The 22,065-nt window shown below is 43.2% G+C and overlaps 1 protein-coding gene across 1 annotated transcript; it reads right to left on the bottom strand.

Moving 5' to 3' along the window:
- Positions 1-2,387: 2,387 nt before the first annotated feature.
- On the bottom strand, positions 2,388-14,066 carry mapk4 (mitogen-activated protein kinase 4; the record flags this gene model as incomplete). Its single annotated transcript, XM_080039461.1, has 8 exons — positions 2,388-3,431; positions 3,651-3,816; positions 4,167-4,386; positions 4,995-5,073; positions 5,690-5,772; positions 7,199-7,343; positions 11,407-11,582; positions 13,697-14,066. The coding sequence occupies 8 exons, from the start codon at positions 14,064-14,066 to the stop codon at positions 2,388-2,390; spliced, it is 2,283 nt and encodes a 760-aa protein (XP_079895587.1).
- Between the last annotated feature and the right edge of the window lie 7,999 nt (positions 14,067-22,065).

The raw sequence follows: 22,065 nt of genomic DNA, 5'->3' as shown, positions 1-22,065 counted from the left end.
CTTACAACTGTTGAAAAGCTGAGGTCTCCTTGTAGCGTGAGTACAAAAGAAATCAGAGCCCACAGATATATGACTGTTCAACAAGTGTCACGTTATAAACACAACAAAGTTTAAGCTACTTGAATAGTTGTGAAAGCCATGCAGAGGGTAGAGGATATGTTACATTCAGCAAGCTGGAAGCATCGAGGTGTATTGAGGCACATTTTCTACATTGCTTCACACAAAAGAAAAAGAATCAACGCTGTCTCAGTAGTAACCACACGTGTTCATGTGTGTATTTGTCAATGATTATTGCTGGCTTGGGTTACCTCCAAGATGAAAAAGTTGAATGCTAAATATGATCATTAGTCTCCTTTTAATTTGTTTGACTGCAGCACAGCTTCTATCCATTTCTATAAACAGAAAGTTTGCAGTTTGTTGTCAGTTATTCCAACATTCCAGCGCAGATATGGTTGATAGAGTTGCATTATTAGTGAAAATTAAAATTGATAGTGTAGAGTTTCCATTGCTGTTGAGTTAAACCCTGTATTTATGAATGTGCTAGTGACTCTAAATGTGCTTCATGTCTATTGTGAATATAGAAGAATATAACTGACTTTGCTGTAGGTTGTACACTGTTAGCAATTCCCACGTATGGCTCAATCCTAGAAAGTCATACTATGTTGTGCAAGTGAGCATTAACAGTTGACAGCTGCAATAGGATTTGAAAAGAAAAAAAAACTGCTGAGAAAAGAGAGACACAGTTGCAGCATTGAGGGACAGTCATCCTGACAACTCTTGCAACATTATCACTATCCTAGTTCCCGGTGTGGGAATTGTATGCGGTTTGGCCTATTGATAATTATAATTAATATGTCAGAATATATTAATATTTGAGTCAGAATGGGGGACTGAAAGTCACTTAACAGATAAAACATTATTGTCTTATTCTGGGTTGTTATAGCTGTGCTGGCAGTGTTGTTATTTCTATTTCATTTATTTTTATATCTCAGTTTTGTACCTTTGGTAGAACCACAACAGATTATTACATGTCAAACGTTAAAGCCATGTATGGTGGAAGCCATGGATTCAAATGTTTTGCCACCAGCTCAGCTGAATCATTTTAATGCCATTTCTATATGCTGGGGTTTATCTTTTTTAGTCAAAGTGAAGTGAATGACAGCTGCATTTGATTAAGAGTTAACATGGCACAAGCCAACAGCCTTAATGACATCTGACTGTATCCTTTATGATTTGTTTACCAGCAAAGGGAGAGACACTAATAACATTCTAATGCTCTACTGTCCCGACACACTAGATAGAAAAGTCTTTCAAAATACATGTTTTGGTTATTTTTCTGTTCCATATATTAATATGGTCACTGGGCTGCATTGAGAAGTTTTCAGTGCTGTTACTGTTGTCTTGCATTGAGCTTAAAAGCTAATTTTACCTTTTTGTGGCTAACATTGCAGTGAGCAAAATGGTGACTTATACCTGGCTGTCTATTACATAGAGGAGAGTATCTTTTTAGTACGTGTACAGCGGATAAGACATGATAGGCAGGATAGACAAGGCAGACAGGATATGAAACAATTCACGTTCGATCTAGAGCAACATTTGCTGAATAAGCATAAATAATTACCATAGAGCATTCCACATTTCAACAAAATACAACTCACTCCTAAATGAACAGAATAGTGTGCTCTAGAGTTCAACAAACAATACTAGAGTAAATCAGACACAAGAATATCATTTACAACAGTCTTGAGAAATGTACTATAGAATTAAATATGACAATGGTTTTAAACAAGTTTACAAGGCATGTATAGCAGTGACAGAGTTCACACTGTGAGCAACAGCAACAGATGAAAATACTTATAGTTCACCATGTAGCATAATTTGACTGACTATTATTTCAGTGAATACATTCAGAGAAACTTGGAAAGAGCATTACCCCTGTCCCTTTCCTTATTGGGTGAACATCACCATTGGAAGACGTTCTAACGTTTCAAAAAATGACTGACACACAGCAAGGGATCTTTTATGAAAACATACCAATACTGATTTAAAACAACCCAAGTGATCCCTCACCAGTCAAGGTCATACGATGCATAATTGCCTGGACAACTAGACTGTTCCCGCTACCCAATTTGTGTTACAGAATAGGTCGCTGTCAAAGGTGGACTCATCTTTAACTTGACAATTAAAAGCAAACCACACATATCATGATTATTCATTAGCTGATTTCTCCTAAATAATATCATGTAGAAGACAAGAAATCCTTGTATATGCAGAGCGAAGCATGGTTATTTCAAATTTAACCCTTCTGACCTCTTATTGCCTGAGAGTAGCCCACCCCTTGACAAAGCTGAAGCTGGACCTGACGTTGAAAACAAAATTTAACATCATCACGAGTTGGGAGTCTTCGGGGGAGGCGGAGTCCTGGGCACCATTCGGTTCATGTTTGTCTGTTTGCTTTCCCCATCCCTCCATCCTCCGGCCTCTCTGCCTTTCTTCCCGTCGGCTTTCTCCCTGTTCTGCCTGCACAGCTTGAGCGCGCGGGATATGAACACGTCCAGGTCGAAGAGACGCTCTTTCTGCTTGACTGGGAGGGATTCATCGTTTACGGGCTGAGAGATGGAGGAGGAGGTTGGGGAGGAAAGCGGTCGGGGAATGGACCAATTAAAAGAGCAGGGTTGGGGTGGTGGAGGCGGGACTAGTGGCGAGATGGGCGGAGACTCTGCTTGAGTTGACTGAGGAGGAGGAGGGAGGGGAGAGGTGGGAGAGGAGGGGAGGAGGGAGGGGAGGGAATGATAGGAAGACGTTACAACAGGCAATAGGGGGCTCAGTCTTTCTTCGTCGTACTCGGCGGATGGCTGCCGCACCACTTCGGCGAAACGGAAGACCGGTGGCGAGGGGTCGGTCGGGGAGAGAGGGAGAGGGGGGGAGGAGGTGTAGCAGCAGTGGTGTGAACGTAGCTCCAGAGAAGGGCTGGGACTGGGCGAGTGCAGACGAGACTGGGTGCTCTCCACCCAGCGAGAGATCTCCTGGAATAAATCCCCTGTCTCTACCTCCTCCTCCTCCTCCTCCTTTATCTCCTCTATCTCTTCTACCTCCACTTCTGCTGCTTCCCCCTCCTTCTTCTTTATCTCTCCCAGGTACTCCTCGCTGCTGCCAACACCCATGGGCGCCACAGTTACAGGCAGGCTGGCAGTGTTGTTACGCTTCCAGTGAGACAGATCCAGGATCAGCTTAGGCTCAGAGTAGTGCTGAGGCTTGCCCTCCCGCCAGGCGATCTTATCCAGATATGAAGGAGAGCCCACTTTGTAGTCACAGGAGCGATCGCAGTCCAGCTCCCCGTACCCGACACCGCAGACCCGTTCCAGAGAAGAGTGAGAGCTCTCCAGGAAGCGTTCGGCCGAGCTACTGTGGGAATATTTGCGTGGGTCGACCTGTGTAAGACAAAAGGGAAATGTGAAGGTGATAGATAAGGATAGTAGAGTGATTTTTACCCCTAGGTGTATAAGGTGTTAAATTGCTTTAATGTATTGACTAAATATCCTATCATAGACAGTGAATGTACAGTGTGTACTAGCAGACAAAAGGTTGCAAGACATACCCATGAATACTTTATGGAGTAAAACAATATTAGAAACAAAAGCATATCCAACCTGGGCCTCCTCTATCAGTAAGATGGAACTGGCCCGGGGGTCTTTCTGCACCTCCTCTTCTTCTGTGGTGTCTCCCAGGTCGGGGGTCATGTGACCGGTGGGCATGCAGCCACACCCCCCACCTGACTGCTGCCAGGACACATCTGTTGATAAACTGCTCTCATACCTGCAGGGAGAGAAATGATATTATATTATATTTGTACTATAAGCTGAAAAAAATAAGCGGTGCAGTGTTATTAAGATGTGCTGATTGTTTGACTTTAGTTTAGAGAGTTTTGCTTTGAGGTACGGAATTGGTCACTAGCTAATCTGATGATGAAGAATTTAAAAAATATAGGTCAAAATAGGCCAGACTCTTTGTCTGTTGATGATATCCTCCTGAAAGAGAGGTCTGATAACTAGACAAACTATAGTAGCGGTATGGCAAATTGACATGATATGACATTCTCATTGAAGGTGAAAATGACCTCCACTTCCCCCTATATACTGTGCATCAAAACTTAAAAACCTACGCACCTCTCCCAGTGGATGCTTGAGGCCTGGCTGTTGCTGTTGCTGAGTATCTGCTCCGTGACGAGGCAGTCCTCCAGTTCGTCCTCGATCCGGAAGGGATGCAACGAGGTGGGCTCATCCTCTGGACAGGAGTACTGCTGCAGGAAGGGATGGCTCAGCGCCGCTTCAGCTATCAGCCGGTCCATGGGGTTAAAGGTCAAAATACGCTCCAGAAAGTCCACAGCTGAGAAGGAGAAGAAGGGAATCAGTGAGGGATGGAAGAGGAGGAGAATATACATTTTATTTCCGCGTGTTCTTGATTAAAGGTGCACTATGCAGTTTCAGGGGAGGTGGGTATTTACTCTACATGTAATTCTCAGTATTGAATAACTCTATCATCAAAAATCAAGACAAATATATTTTGAAGGAACCTGGAACCAAACATAAGACTAGAATACAACGTATGTTTATAAACCAAACTGTGGGCCCTGCTGCTGTAAACAAGTACAGTGAAACAGTAACTTTTTCAGGAAGCAAACAGTATTCCAGGGATCTAATTCTCCTGTGAGGAAAGTTTGTTTATTCAGTTATGAGAATATACCTTAGAAAATGTTCACTTCTCTGACACACCCAAAGTTACACAGTGCACCTTTAATCTGCCTCTCTCAAGGCTGAACATACCCTACCTACACTATATCATGGCTCCATCCTTCTTTCCGTCACAGCTCAGAGAAGATGCCTTCCTCTGAATCTTTTTTGTCCTCCTCACCTCTTCCATTACTCTGGTCTTACCCAATACTACTTCATACTGCTTAACTTCCCCCTTCCCACTGTTCAATTCCCTCTGCTCACCCTGGGCATCCACTTCAGGCAGCAATTCAGAAAAGGGCTTCTTGACTCTCCATCCATGACTGACATACGAAGGCATCACCTGGGAAAGGATGACATGGGGGTTAAAATGTGTACATAAAATATGTCTCAGCACTACAAAAAAAAAAAGTAAAAAAAAGTAAAAGAAAAATGTATATAAATCTGCTGAAGTTATTAATACTATGAGTATTCATGGCACTGCTAATTTAATTCCTAATATAAAGCTGATCTAGTTGAAAGCAACACACCGGTAGGGCCCCTTGTTTCGAAAGAGTTGTGTAAAAGTAGGAGGTTTGGAATCAGACCATGATGTTGCATTACAAACAATCTGTTATATCGTCATTTCTTATTTAAAATAAAAAAATTAATTTACACTATTGTAATAATTTATGTAATACATTATTATTATTATGGTTTTACTACATGCTGGCTATATCAAAGCTTTTTCTACTGGGTAATCAACAGTATTGAAATGTTGTCCGTATGTGGTTTTGTATATTTACAAAATTGTCAATAAAAAGTGACGAAAAAGACATGTAACCTTCTTTGCAAACGACTCTTTTTTTGTGTTGCCTAAAGCAAGCTGCAAACATGACATGACAACGACACCCTGTTCCACATTCAACGAATAAGCTTGCAGACAGACGAGGTAGCAGCAGCCTGCTCTGAGGTGTCACCTGTATGAGGTCGTGCCTGTCCTCCTCTCTCAGCACCGGCACAGTGTTGAGAATGAGCTGCATCTGCTCCAGCTCATGAGCTCCTGGGAGAGGGGGGAACCGATGGACCAATCGGATACAAGCAAAGATGAGACAAAGGATCAGTTACATCAGTGTCCTTGGGTTTCTTGAAAGGCCTTATATACAATGAAGCTGTATTACATAAGCAGAAAGAAAAGGTGACCAATTAGAGTCCAACAGGAGTCCAACCGGAATATAGAAGAGGCAGCTGTCAAGTGAAATAAATGGGATGGGAAGGCGGATGTAGGGATGTAGTTCAATTAAAGTAAGACAGATAGGATGGAATACTATGCAGTGAACACTATAATTCAGATTTAAAAAAATAATAATTGAACACTTAAAAAACACAACAGCCACTTCAATTTTAATTCTGTTGGTTATTCGACATCACATCAACGGTCACTTTTTGCATCTTCATTATTTCCTTCTCCCTCTGTTCTATTTCAGAGGAAGTAACCCTGAATCAAATAGGCATGGTTTTTGTTCTTAAGATCACAACCAAACTGTGGATTTCCCCCCTGTGTGATACACAGTGGATTCACTCTTGTGAATGTTTCCACCTAGCCACTAGGCGCCAGCAGGTGGTGCTACATCAACACAGCACTCTCTCACAAAGAAGCAGGTGTAGTTCATTTGGACAAGAGTGAATTGCTTCCCCTTCGTCAAACAGAAATACATTGTGCCGTGTAAACTCTGGCGGTTTAAGTGAAAAGCAAAAGGCAAGCAACTCTTACAGTGGACGTGTGAAATTACCAACAGAGGAACACCAGGGAACAGAGGCCATTGAGTTTATGGCAGCATCTCTCCTGTGGTGTAGAGGGCTGGTGGAGGTCAAATCAGCCTGTCAGGAGCAACTAAATCTGCTTCAGACAGCGAGTATTTCTCTAACATCATTGTTATTCTGGTCAGGCAAAGAAGTAGCCTGCTGAAAGGGAATAAAGTATCTTTGGTGGGAGGAATCTCTGGAGAGAAATAGTCCCATAGCTCTCTACTGATCTCACTGTGTGATGCCTTTTATTTTGCATGGAGCTTTACAGTAAACAAATGACATAACAGCTGTATTTGAATGCAACTGGTGCACCTGATGGTACTACAGTATTCACTAAGTCACTCAAAGAAGTCTGATTTCAATGTTCCATCTTATTATTATTTATTTATTACAAATGCTTTAATGGATGTATATGCAAGACGACTATTATCACCCATGTCAATCTTTATTTTCACATAGAATTTAATTTATCGGGAAAGGAATTGGATAAGCTTTAAATTCCTAAAAAACAATATTCCCAGAAAGATCTTGCATGATTTTTTTATTAAGAACATGTTTCTGCTAATTACTAATTTTATGATGAGGGTTCATGATCCGCCATATGATATCATAATGTTTCTGCAGGAGATCAAGGTCAAGATGACAGTGTTTTCTGGCGGAGGCTTGTAGGTATGACAAACCTGCGAACAGCATGCGTCCAGTCAGCATCTCAGCCAGTATGCAGCCAGCGGCCCACATGTCTATGGCCTTGGTGTAGTTGTTGGGGGACAGGAGCAGACGGGGGGAACAATACCACTTGGTTACCAGACCCTCGGACAGGTAGCCCTGAAGGAGCAGATGAGGGGGGGAGTGAGAGGAAATACAGAGAGAGAGAGAGAGCGAGAGAGAGAGAGAGAGAGAGAGAGAGGTATATTAAAAGGCAGAACATCGGAATGATATATAGTAGTATCAGTGATGAATATGCAATAGATTAACTTGTTACATATTGCAACTGTTTAGTGTTGATGTGTATGAGGTGTTCATGGTTCGAATATTCTCATATACCCTATTCATATTATGTCATCTACATAACATGAGGATGGCGAAACAGCTTCTCGATACAGTCTGCACTGCATAAAACATTCCCGTGCATCTGCGGTTACTGAGTTCCTTCTCCTCTTTACTCCCTACATCATGTGAAGCTTTATCTGCCCCCTTTATGGCCCCCTCTCACTGTCCCTCTCACCCTCCCCCCATTGCTGCCGGATCTTCTCCGGATGCCTGCGGATGACGGAGCAGAATTGAGCATGGATGGTGTGCGCTCATTTGATGCTCTGACAAACACACGCTCACCTTGTCTCCTGTCTGTCTCTGTACCCTCTTTGCAGATCATTCTCCACATCAGCTAAGTAATAGCTCTCTGGGCAGCAGCTTTCAAGGGCGTCATCATTAGAGCAACATTTTCAGGATAGGATGCTGTTTGATCATCAAAGTTGATCATGAAACAGAAAATGAAGCCTGCTCTGGCCTCAGTTTTTCAAAAGGATGCACAGATGTTGGGTCTCAGATTTTATTTGGTAACAGTGTTTATGCCTGTTTTCACCGCTGCATCAAAGCTTTTCACCATGACAAAATGTTTGCGGACTTTCTTCCCTCCTTCTCCTCCTCTCCTCCAGCCATTCCCTTAATCCCAACTCACCTGAGTGTTTCTCTAATAACCTTTCCCTCTTTTATTCACACTTCCCCCACACATCTCAGTATTTTCGCCAGCCTCCTTGCTTCACCTCCAGTCACCGGTGTTTCGTCCCACCTTCTCATTAGTTATAAAATGACATCTGTTTCCATGTACATTCTTAGCTCAGTGGAAATTATACGTGTTACATTTCTAGGTTGCAACAATTCCACTTGTTTTTTTCTACTCTCCTGACTCCTTCTGTATGTCTCCCTCACCTTGTTTCCCTTTGTCGTTTATTTTTTTCCAACATACTCCCCTTCCTTCACCTTTCCCCTGCTTGTCCTTCTTTCTCTCGGCCCTTCATCCAGGTCATAAATAAGTTCTGGGCCAGTCCAGCGCTGCCATACACACACACACACACACACACACACACACACACACACACACACACACACACACACACACACACACACACACACACACACACACACACACACACACACACACACACACACACACACACACACACACACACACACACACACACACACACACACACACACACACACACACACACACACACACACACACACACACACACACACACGCAGAAACATCAGGTTCTTCTAACTAGACTAGACTGTAAACACATCACATATAATGTTTTCTCAGCATCTGTTTCCCATATCAGTGTTTCTGTCATCTCTCTCTCCCTGAGTAAATGTTTGTCTGTGTTGTCAGAGGCGCAAATCTTCAGCTCGTCAAGCAGCCTTGTTTCAATGCACGAGTGCAGAGACACGTTGTGCAGATGATACCACTGCGATAACATGTGGAGCACGTAAGCTAGAAGTACTGGGAAAAAGGTAGGAACATCATTGAGAGCGAAGTGGATAGGGTGGTGGACCCGCAACTATAGGGTCGGTGGTTCGATCCCCAGTCTCCCCGCCACATGTCCAAGTGTCCCTGAGCAAGACACTGAACCCTAAATGTCTCCTGATAGTTAGCCAGCACCCTGCGTGGTAGCTGCTGCAATCGGTGTATGAATGTGTGCTCCAAGTCGCTTTGGATAAAAGCTTCTACTAAATGACATGTAATGTAATCATCCAGCAAGGAGAATTCAAAATCTAAACTAGTCAATTTTACTGCCAAACATGACATAGTAACAAACCTGATTGAAATCGACTGTGATCCAAGGTCCCTATTTGAAAGCAATACACAGTAAATAAGACATAAAAACCGGAGCCACCAGTCTTACTTTATGGCCCAATATGAAAGTTAATACTGTTTCTGAATTCCTTTCACAGCTGAGGTCAATATTGCCCACGTCCATCACCACCAAAAGTTTGAGTTTGAAAAAACTGCCCCACACACACACACACACACACACACACACACACACACACACACACACACACACACACACACACACACACACACACACACACACACACACACACACACACACACACACACACACACACACACACACACACACACACACACACACACCTTGTTTCTGCCTTTCTGCACGGCCACTACTTATAAATCTCTTTCACTCTATTTCACCCTCTACTTGATCCCTATTTTGCCTGTTCTTGTTACTGTACGTATCGTTGCACTTTTGTATGCATCTCTCCCTTCCCATCCTCTGTACTTTTCACCTCTCCTTTATTCTTCAACCTTCCATGAAACGTCACCCCCCCCCCATCTCCAAATGCACCCCCTGTGCCTGCACACAGCTGATCCCCTGTCCCGTGTTCTGAGCTGACAAAGATTGCCTTTCACAAGAGCTCCTCTCCACATGCACAGGGCCACACACACACAGACTCAGACACAGACACAGACACAGACACAGACACAGACACAGACACAGACACAGACACAGACACACACACACACACACACACACACGCACACGCACACGCACACGCACACACACACACACACACACACACACACACACACATCTTTCCCTGCTAATGTTACAGTGTTGCTTTGGGATCTTCGTGCATAAAAGAGCAGCACAATGGACCAGTCAATTGACACATTAATCCCTCAGAAGCCTTCATTTACAATGGACAGGCCAATCACAGGAGTTTGATTATAGGAAAGAACTTGATGAAGACATTATTAGCAGGGCTTTTGGCCTAGCGTAAAAAGACACGGGTCGGCAACATCAGACATGGGGACGTGTAATCGGAGATACCAGTCACTAGAAGAAAGACGGCTTGGCTGTTCTGCAGAGGCACTATGTAGAATCCCTCTACAAAGAGGGGTAGCCATTCTCTTTTCAATTTTCAAAGTTTGAGATTTTGACATTTCTGTCTGATTTTTTTAGCCAGTGTCTGAGTTTCAGTGTTCATTTGAAAAGCGTGATCCTCGTCATAATCAGACCAGTGATCTGCCCGATGTGACCTGAGATACCTCACTGAACGGAAATCCGACAGACAGATCAATTATTCTGCGCTCCAATTGCGAGGCGTACAAAAAAACATGTGTGCAAAGCTACACATTTCAATGGGAGGATTCTTATGCAGCAACAGTATCCTATTCAATAACAGATCTGTAACTACACCCACAGTAAGTTTTTTCGCACAGCAATCTGAAAGCCACACAGGACCAGGGTTTGAGGAGTTGCCAACTCTTCCCTGATAACAGCTCTGTTATTTATTATTATGTTTTTTTTGTAACGGAGCTATCAAAAAGTCAAACAATTTTAACAACACAAACAAAATTAATTCTATTTGGACAGAGATCTGAGCTTTTATTCCGGCTTGTGCTCTAAATATCCTGGATTTATGAAATGAATACAGAAACTGATAAGAGAGCATGAGCATGAACTGAGAATAATGATCATAGGCATTTATTGGCCAACAGTCAAAGGAGCAGTTGGCACACTCCCTACATTAACTTGCCCCCCAAAAAGATCACTAAGCAAAATTAGGTAAGGACTGGAAATGTTTCTAAAGCTGTTGCTGATCATAATAAACCACTTCATAATGCCATGTTTTTCCCTTGAAGATGAGTATTTCATAAAATAATGATAGTTTCTAAACCTGAAATAGTATTTTATGTGTGTCTGTTTACATGTGAAATGTTTGATATCAGATTACCATTCTGCACAGCATACAGTATGTGTGCAAATTGTTTGTGTGTGTGTGTGTGCGTGTGTGTGTGTGTGTGTGTGTGTGTGTGTGTGTGTTTGTTGTGGGCTTCCATGTGCATCTCCCTCACCTTGTGAGAATAGTGAGGGTCGACTATCCTGGCCAGCCCGAAGTCCCCGATCTTGAGCAGCAGTTGTTCTGTGTTGATGAATACGTTGGCGGGCTTCAGATCTCTGTGCAGGACGTTAGCTGAGTGAATAAACTTCAGTCCCCTCATCAGCTGGTAGAACAGCAGAGTAGCGTGACCTGTGAAAAGGGTGAAAGACAGCCATCAAAATACACCACACACACTGCTTAAATTCTCACTCGCTGTTATTACGGGAGCAATGCTTATTCCTAACTCAGTGAGTGCACTTATAGGGAGTAGGGGTAAGTGGTCAAAATGTACCTTTTTTTAGTTAGTTATTTTGTATTGAGTAAAGCGAGTACAGAGGGATTACTCTAATAACATTTGAACCTATCAAAAGTGACATAATTAAAAAACACCAATGAATCAATGAATGCTGGAAAGACAAACAAAAGCACATTTTGGTTAACATCCTCTAAGATCTACCAACACATTTTTGGGGATAGTACGTATACTGTTTCAGCAAGGTGTGAGTGTCTCAAAAGGACTATGCTACTAAATCCAATAAATCCCAATGTAAACAAAGCCAGCAGTGCAGCAACCAAACAGCAGTCAACACGAAGCACCAAACTGTAATAAAAAGAAAAGGGACTTCAACACTCAAGATTTAAAGGAGAAGTAAGTAACTAACTTCCTGTCAGTGACCACAGTTAGAATTCCCATCCCTCGTCCCTACATCACCACCAGATGAATGCGCGGCCGTCTTATAGATAGTGCCGCGATACCAGATAGTGCCGCGATGGAAAGCAGCGAGTCATTAGGCTCGTTCGACCTAACTTTCAGCTCGTCTGGAAAGTAGACGAGAGTAGCCGAGTGCAGTCGGGGGAGTGACAAAAATGCCTGACTGAAGCCGGACAGCTCCGAGTCGGAAGTAGCGTCCTTGTTGCGGATGCAGTTCGTTTTCTAGTTTTATTTTGAAGGCCTATTAGAAACATATTCGCAGGAGAGTCACACATGCTACAACCGATTAGAAGCAGAACACAACACAAAGACGAGTAAACACTTTAAAAGCGAGGGGCATTTTCAAAACAAGAAACGAGATATAAGCTAATATCCCCATTCCCCACACATCTTTATCTTTCTTGTTACTTTACTAGAACACCTACTTTTAAGTGATAAAGAATAATTTACAAGAATAATTTACAAATCCAAATAAAGGAGGTTTAGTATTTCTCCCTTCACATAACGAATATGATCGGCCTAAATAAAGAAGGTCTAAGAAAAGATCCCTTATTATTATTGTAGAGATGGATATGATGAACTGTATTATGATGTGTAACAAACAAACTACTTGTTGTAGTTTTGGTCTGGCTTTGCGACACTACATGTAAAATACAATTCCCAGACCATTTAGATCACTTGAAATAAGCCTATGATTTAATCTTAATGGTATAAAAATCACTTCACCAAGATCTTATGTGACTCAAGTTTGTGTTCACTTTTAAATATATCTATACAGGAGAGTTACACATCCAAATGATTTCTATGTCAAGGGTTCAGAGGTTTAACTCTGATTAAGTACATTTCTGCTTAAATGCATATTGTGGCGGCCTAATGATTAAACATAAATTAAAATCAAAAAGAATGGATCGTAATTTAATTTTGAGCGGTGATGTCAGACTTTTGCCTAACCAATTGGGGAAACGCATCAAAGGCACGAGGTTTAAACTCCCAATTAGCGCTCAGCTCCGCCTGTCAGCAAGACGTTTCCCATCAGACATTTCGCTCCCGCAGCCCGTGGGGAGCAACTGCAGCGACTTGCTCCAGTGTCTGTGTCCGTCTTGATACCGCGGGACTTCAAAGTCTCAAGCAGCCGAGCCGCAGCCAGCCACGGGTGCAAGTGGGACAAAAAGTCTAACCATAATGCAGTGCGCTCAGCAAGACGAGCGTCATAATTGCGCAGGTCTTAGCAAGACGGCGACAGGTCGAACGAGCCTATTATTCATGGGCACAGAGACCCGCCTCTTTATAGCAACCTGTGTCCTGATTGGATAAATCGAGCAGGAAACCCAAAATGTTACCTGGCAATTATCGCAAAGCTGAACAACTGGGAGACCTGTGTTATGATCTGTGCATACTGTTTAAGTGATTGATGTGTGAATATAGAGAGATTTAACACGTATATTATCAAAAAAATAAAAATGACTTACTTCTCCTTTAAATAAAATAGTAATTTGTCTATTTTTAAACTATAGCTTGTTTTTTTTTTTTTTTTCCTTTTGTTTTGCCATACCTGTGTGTAGTGGTCCTTGCTCCAGCAGCCTAGCCAGATCCGTCTCCATGCACTCCTGGACGATGTACAGGGCACTCAGGTGGGTCGGGTCTCTGGGTAGGGGCCTTCCGTACGGCGCTAAAACCTCATGGACGCTCACCACATTTTCATGGCGCAGCCGGCGGGTGATCTTGACCTCGCGCAGAGCGTGTTTCACCGTCACCGCATCACGCATCACCAGCTTCTTAATGGCCACGCGCTGTCCGGTGCGCTGGTCCACCGCTGAGAGGACCAGGCCCGTAACGCCCACGCCAAGAGGTCGAAGGTCAACAAAATGGCCACCCAGGTCGTGGCCGTGGGGGAAGAGGGGGGTGTCCTCCTGGCTGGCCATTATTATACAGTACCTCAGTCTAGTGGAGTAAGGGACAGGTGATAGGCAGATTCCAAGTACCTCAAGCTTGTTTGTGGATCCCCCTCAATATCTCTATTAAAAGTTATTCGTCATTGTTTTATGCACGTAGGGGCGTGTGACATTTTTGCTGGTGCGTCTAGAATCTTAACAAGAGACCTGATGTTTCTCTAAGGTAGCTGCTGGTGTCATGTAGATGTATGTTGTTGTTCATGTAGAAAAATGACCCACAAACGGTGTCAGAAATTGTCAATTGGAAAGTGGTGGCAAGTATATAAAAAGCCCACAAAAAGTCCAGTAGAATGATTTGAATCGAGGAATATTTGAATATTGCAAGCAGCTGGTTATAAAATTATTTATGTCCCAAGAATTGTCTTAGGGCAGCCTCTTTCTCCTCATCTTCTGTTATTGTTTGGGCAGATTCTTATCAAATCATCCTCATACTGAAGGAGCAGTAGTTTTCCAATATTCACCGGAACACAACATTTGAGGTGTTTTGCTCTTGGTCCGAGCAACAGATGAAACCTCAGAGAGGATTGAGGCAAATGAAACTACAGAAATCGAACATTTGGTAGGCTGTTGTCAGTGGTCTTGCAGCTACATGTAAAAAAATAAAATAGAAAAAGGGATTTCTTCATCTGCATTTCCCCCCTTGACACTTGCTAATGGTGTCTGCTCAATTTATATTATCTGAGGCCGTAGTCTCTCTCTCTCTCTATCACTGGATTTTCTTTGCATGTGGAAATTCAGTGTAGAATATCAGCGAGTCTTATTAATACTACCCAGGGCAGGAGTATCCATAGTAACAGCCCTCTGTGTGGCTGATCCTGCTCTCACATGTGTAGATGCATCATGGGACGGCAGCAGGCGGAGGATGGGGCTCTGCACTCCTCTCCCTCTCCCTCTCTCTCTCTCTCCCTCTCTGCGTGCTCCGCTGTGTTTCTTCTAAGTCTGTAATCCTCATCGACCAGTCAAAGCCTTGGACAGCGAGGCAGGGGGAAATAGGTGGGTCATGTGAGTTACATTCAATGAGGCTCTGTTGGCTCCTCCTCTTGCTCCATGATACCAGAGAGAGAGAGACAGTCAGTCAAACAGACACGTTCATTCAGAATCCGAGAGATCCACAGTTGGACACCAGTCAAATCCAGGAACTACTCAATTATCTTGCTTGTGCACGGGCAACACGTGTGCATGCGTTTAATCCCCCTTGGTAAGCTGCTTCCTGTTGCCTTTTCATGAATGTAGGGACTTCAACATCGTGCCGTGGCCACTGTGGAGAGATATACTGCCATTAACTGCTTTGCTCAACACATCTGTTGCCGGGTGAACAGAACAGAAAGACACAGGGCAGAACAGGAGTAAAGTTATATACAATCAGCAACAGAGCAAGTGTGATACCGGGGCTCTGTGTGTGTGTGTGTGTGTGTGTGTGTGTGTGTGTGTGTGTGTGTGTGTGTGTGTGTGTGTGTGTGTGTGTGTGTGTGTGTGTGTGTGTGTGTGTGTGTGTGTGTGTGTGTGTGTGTGTGTGTGTGTGTGTGTGTGTGTGTGTGTGTGTGTGTGTGTGGCAACTGAGTCACCATTACATAACGCTAAATGGCATTGTAACCTAATCTACACCAGCAGTTTAAGGTTCTTGGAGACGCTAATCACATCAATTCAATGATGCTTTAGTGTCTGCTACATGATCCCGCTGACCTTTCAGAGCAGAGAGACAATTTGACAGGATGGAATGGATTACCATGGCAGCAGCAGCATTTGCTCTCAATCAAAAGACCTACTTTCCTTGTTGTATTTTCTGAATGGATCCCACAGTAGCCTGTAGCTGTGTTTTTTTTTTCTAATTCAAAGTGAAGCAGATTCAAAAGGGTGCAATCCACCTGACATTTTAGTTCTATTTGCAAACCCGGAAAGGTCACGTGGCGGTAGAAAACAAAAGCATTGGACTTTCTGGTAAGCACTCAAACAACCCATCAATCCATTAAACAAATCCCTCTGCTGTCAACCGTCTGTGGGTATAGGCATTAACTCTCTGCCTCTCCCTTTCTCTGTTCCTTTCAATGACTGGACCACAACTGCTCTTTTAACAGCCTTGAAAACACACGCCATGCTCTGCTGTTAGCTATTGTCAGGTCTGACTAACAGAGGCTGTGTGAGTGTAAGATGAGACCATGAGACTGTGAGGGAGAGGGAGCGCTGACGGTGGTGCTGGGTGGGAGGTGCAGCAACTGGGCTAACTTAATATATAATGCATAACCACTAGAGATGGCGCTTGGTTTCCCTCTTCTTTCCTTATTTCTTCTGGTTATGCAACGAGTTATTTTTTTTCCCAACAAAGGGATCATTTGCATTTCACTGATGCAGTGCAGCAAAACAAGTCTACATTTGGAATTGTGAAGCCCATTGTCAACAGTCATAGAAAAAAGCCTGATAACACATCCAACTGAACAGAGAACGGTGATGGGAACATCCTGTTAGGCTATACTCTTTGTGCAGCTGCTTCTGTGTCCCTGCCTGTGTGTGTGTGTGTGTGTGTGTGTGTGTGTGTGTGTGTGTGTGTGTGTGTGTGTGTGCGTGTGTCTCTCTCTCTCTCTGCTTCTTGTTCTTTTTCAATTTTTTTGATTTAACTCTATTAACTTCCCAACAGGCTGTATGGCAGTTTTAGTTGAGATGGTAAAGCTGCTGCATGCATCCTCCCTGCACACCGGCTCCATGAAGCTGCCTTTGTGTCATTCCACATACAGACTCCAGTTCAGTGACGCCCATCTGACAGAACAAAAACAGTGAGATAGATAAAATAGGCTAAATAAAAAAAAGTCCCGTTTCCAAACAGTAAAAAAAAAAGTAGCCTGTGCTGCTCTTACCCCCCCCCCCCCCCCCCCCCCCCCAGCTTCACGTTATCTGTGTCTGTGGCCGGTATCTGCTCGGTGTGCAATAAAAAGAGGAAGAAGAAAGAAATGCACACAAAGATAACAGCAGCAGCAGCAGCAGCAGCAGCGACCATCAGGATCAATACTCACGCAGCCGCAGCCCGCCGTCCACAAACAAAGGTCCGGGATGCGAGAAGATGAGAGAGATACGGGTCCTCCTTCGAAGCAAAGAAAGTGAAACACGAACGCATCTCTCTACCCCCTTCTCTCTCTCTTGAGTGTGTGTGTGTGTGTGTGTGAGAGAGAGAGACTCGGGTGGACAGTCGGTTCGGGTCGGCACCGGGGAGCGATTCGCCTAGCTGATAATGCCGGGTATTGTGAGCGACTTGTCCGCGCTTCAGAGGAGCGAGGGAGGAGAGGAGGGATCACCACCCCCGATACAGATACATCTACCAATACCTGTGTGTGTGTGTGTGTGTGTGTGTGTGTGTGTGTGTGTGTGTGTGTGTGTGTGTGTGTGTGTGTGTGTGTGTGTGTGTGGAGCCACACACACACACACACACACACACACACACACACACACACACACACACACACACACACACACACACACACACACACACACACACACACACACACACACACACACACACACTGCACCATTGATGATTAAGTATCCATCTCTCTCTCTCTCTCTCTCTCTCTCTCTCTCTCTCTCTCTCTCTCTCTGTCTCTCTGGGACTCCCAGCAGCAGCACCCTGACGTCAGTTTACTGGTTCGGTTTTGTATGAATGCTGCAATTAAATATTTATAGAAGAATATGAAAGTTAGATCCATATTTTAGTGGGTCCCCCATGCAGATGGAGAGAACATAATGAAAACATGTTGGTCCGATATTAGCCTTGTCTTATGGTTGTATTGTCTAATATTCTGTTGACTTACACAGTTCTTTATCAGTGGATATGTTTGGTTATGGCCAAACTACATTCTAAAGGTTGTAAGGTTATGGTGCACAGGACAAGTACAATTAAATAAAACACTCTTCAAATGGGCTTGAGAATAATTGAGTGATCCCAGCCCTCTCCCATGGGAGATTCATATTCAGAAAACTTTATTACCTATTCCCAAAAGGGCAATTCAGTTGTAGCCTTTTCCAGCCGTACATACAACATAGAACAGTCAACAAATAGTTGCATCCGAGGAGATGATTTGAGGTATAGTATTCAGAGTCAAGGTTCTTATGAGTGCCTGCACAGTGAGATAAAAAGAAAAAAGGAGAAGGCAGAGGCCATAATGAAAGGAATAACGATTATGCAGAGGTGCTCCAGGATTAACAGAGAGGCCGTAGAGGGTACAGACACCCAGGAGTTATAATGTAATGGATCCGGTGTAACTTGACACAGTGATCTTATGGCTCCATCAGTGAGAGGAGAATTATAGTTCTGGATTTTGGTTTGCTATGTTTTTTGCTTTATGAAGTGACATACATAAGTGTGAATAGAGGCATAGCGGGGGACATCAAATGGAACCCATCCCAGCAATGTGAAATAGGTCTCTGACACCCTTCACAAACCGGAGACCTCACAGGGCTTTTTGTTATTTCATAGGACCTTTTTTAGTTAAGTTTTAAAAAGCGTGATGTAGAAATCAGGGTTATATGTACACTAAATGAAGGCCATGAGATGATGGGTCAGTGGTTCCTTTGTAAATAAAAAGTGAAGGTTGCAGTCAGGGAACTGGAGTTGTTGGAAAAATAAAAGTGAAATGCTGATCCCTTCCCTATAAGTCCCGTAACACCCTGAATGTGTTGAAAGAGACTTTCAGCTTCACCTCTTCCAGGTGTGTATCTGCTCTCTTCTCCTGTGTGTTGACAAGATAAGACGGGGTTAGAAATGGAATGCAGTGAAGAGGAAATTGTCAAATAACTTTTGGTTGCTATTGCGTCAGAGAGAGTACGATTCTTTTTCCAGATGTTGGTAATCTGAGCAGCTGTCAAAAATGCATTGAAAACTATTTTGCGATAAAAGATCAAATCTTTTTTTTTGTGTTTTTTTTTATGACACACCACTGGCTTGAAGCTATTTTCATGACCATTAATCAATGTGTCAGCATATTCATATTGCTTCCGGAATATCTGTCAGTTCAAACCATAGATAGTTTAGGCTTATATGAGGTTCAAACGTGCATCTGCAATCACAAAGGCTTTATGCACAACACTCCCCAGTCTCCTGTGTGTACTTCATTTGACTGTGCTGACAATGCAACATTGCAACCTTGCATTTATTCACAACAAAAAAGATGAGATGGCACAAAATAAGAACTGTGCATGGCCTTTTAGGACACCTGGAATTATTAAATGCATGAAGCTATCTCCAGGGGAGGTGCAACAAAGGTTATTTTATCAGTACTTCAGGTGCAACAGTAGCTGGAGGAAGAGGGGAAGTAATTAGTCACTGGAGGTTAGCCAAACACCAGATCAAATCCTTGGCTTCTTTTGAATAACGCTGCTCACAAGAAAGACCAAGAATGTAAACCTGAAAAAAAGGAGGAAAGAAGAAGGTACAGAATAGATAGTTGAGAAAGAGAGAAGGAGAAGAAATTTGAACATCTCTTACAATAACTAATGACGTGAATATGAGGATTAGAAAAGTACAGACAATGCGGATTATGGTAGTGCTGCTGCTGTTTTTGTTTCTTTGATCTCTGCTTCTGTATCCGTAACTCTTTTGTATTATTTCCGCGGCGTCTAATTAACATAGCACCTGACAAATGGAGAGAGTGTCGTTGTGGGCTATATTTACAGACACACATGCAAGGCGCAAACACACACACACACACACACACACACACACTCACACACGCATGCATGCACGCACACACACGCACACACACCCAAACACACACACACACACACACACACACACACACACACACGTGTTGCAGCACCTGCTCCTGGGCTTTGCAAGTTGAAGTCACTATGTATGGGTCTGTTCCTTGAAGAGAGGTGAAGGTGGGAAATTCAGAAATAATATTGACACCCTACTGGTTCCCTATGAGACTACGTCCCTTTTAATTTGTTTTCATATACGTAGATTAGAAAGCAGCTAACTATCCCCATGAGCGAAAACAGTTCAAAAGCGAACAGTTTGTGGAAAGCAGGGTGCTTTGTTACTTGTTTGATGTAAAAGCTGTGCAGACGTAAGAAAACAAAGTAAAATCCAGGAGATACATTTCTGATTAAAAATTGTATTTGGGGGGGGTGGGTGGGGGGGTCGCACGTAGTGATTAGAGCATCCCCCCTGAGGCTCAGGCCTCGCAGCAGGCCTGGGTTCAAATCCAACCCGGGTTAGTCTTATTTGCCCCATTTCAACTCTGTCTCTCCAAATCTGTCTAATAAAGTAAAAATGCCAAAAAAATTATCCTACATTTATATATTTTTGAATTTGAACCATGAGGAAATTTCTGTCTTTGTCGACTTGCTTCGTGTGTTTTTGAGTTTTTTTTCTTTTCAAGAGAGGCGATGGCCCAAGGAGGCGAGAGTAAGACAGACATCTGAGGACACATCTGTAAGTGTGCGAAGATGACTCATGAGGGAATATACAACGCTGCTGCAGTGACACATCACATGCACAAGCAACTCTGACAGAATACAACTCTTTTCAGTTCCTAACATGTAAGGTGACAGTGAGTTAAGGCTGAACACTACCGCAATCAATCAGACTATGTTCGACCAGTTTATTTATGGGAACACAAGGATCCAGTGAGATCATACCAGTGACTTACGAGTCCCCTTACTTTATATGGAGGTGCTATACTCAATCCCTAGAATACCCCTTTAATTGAAGGGGAAGAGGTCAGCAAGGTGGAGGGGATAACAAGCTTGGTTTACTTTCCAAACATCACCCTACATCCCAACATCTATACCCACACAGAACTACACTTGTAAGGACAAAACTAATTTAAAATGCAAATACATCTGCATAAGTAATTAAAAAACATGGAGCAAAAAAAAAGGTAGGACAAGTTGCCTACTGTCATGTTAATGGTTGAAAGGCTCAATGTATTGTTCAAACTCACCTGTCTAATGCAAGTTGTTTAAGAACACACACACACACACACACACACACACACACACACACACACACACACACACACACACACACACACACACACACACACACACACACACACACACACACACACACACACACACACACACACACACACACACACACACACACACACACACACACACACACACACACACACACACACACACACTTCTTCTCATGGAAAATGATTTACCGTCGATCCGCTTCAAAAGACAGCTGCTTCTGCTTCTGAGTGATTTGTATTATTCACAGAACGCTGCTTTACTGTGGTAGAGCACTATCTATCTGCCTCTACTGCACAGCCTGATATCAAGGGTGAACACTTGAGAGATACTACAGAGTGAGGGGAGAGTAGAGAAAACACCACAGAGCCAAACATGGCTGGGTGCGGTATCGGTAGGGGATAAAGATGTACATACACCTCAAATGTAAACAGGGACAGATAGAGAGAAAAAGAAGCATGGAAAGAGAGAGAAAGGGGAGAGCTGAGAAACTCACACATAATAGATAAACAGGCGAAGGAGCAAAAGAGAAGCAGAAAGGAAGGTAGCAGGTCTCAGAGCTGACAAGGTTATCTAGTCGTGTGCGCGCCAACAATTCTCTCTGAAAAGGGCCGGCTTGTCTGAATGTCAACACAGCCTGGAGCGGTGAGGATCTGCCCTGCATAACATATGCAGTCAAGAGATATGACAGGGACGCAGACTAAGACAGGACAGCAGGGTCAGCTACATCATACTGCTGGATGACATTAATACAGCAGCACACACACAGGGAGATGTTAGTCAAAGAAAAGTGAATAATTGATTACTCCAATACAGGTTAAGAGAAAGTTTCGTCAGCATAAAGTAGATCAATAATTGTTGATTTGGCTTCCAAAGTCTCTATTCAAGCTCGAAAACATGTGATTATCATATTTATAACATTATTATGATAACAGCCTTCTTGCATTCATGCATTGTGTATTTATATATATATATATTAGCTGTGTTTGGGCCTCTTTAC

Source organism: Ammodytes marinus (assembly GCF_949987685.1).
Source record: "Ammodytes marinus genome assembly, chromosome: 2".
NCBI lineage: Eukaryota > Metazoa > Chordata > Actinopteri > Uranoscopiformes > Ammodytidae > Ammodytes > Ammodytes marinus.
This window is presented reverse-complemented; position numbering and strand designations above follow the sequence as displayed.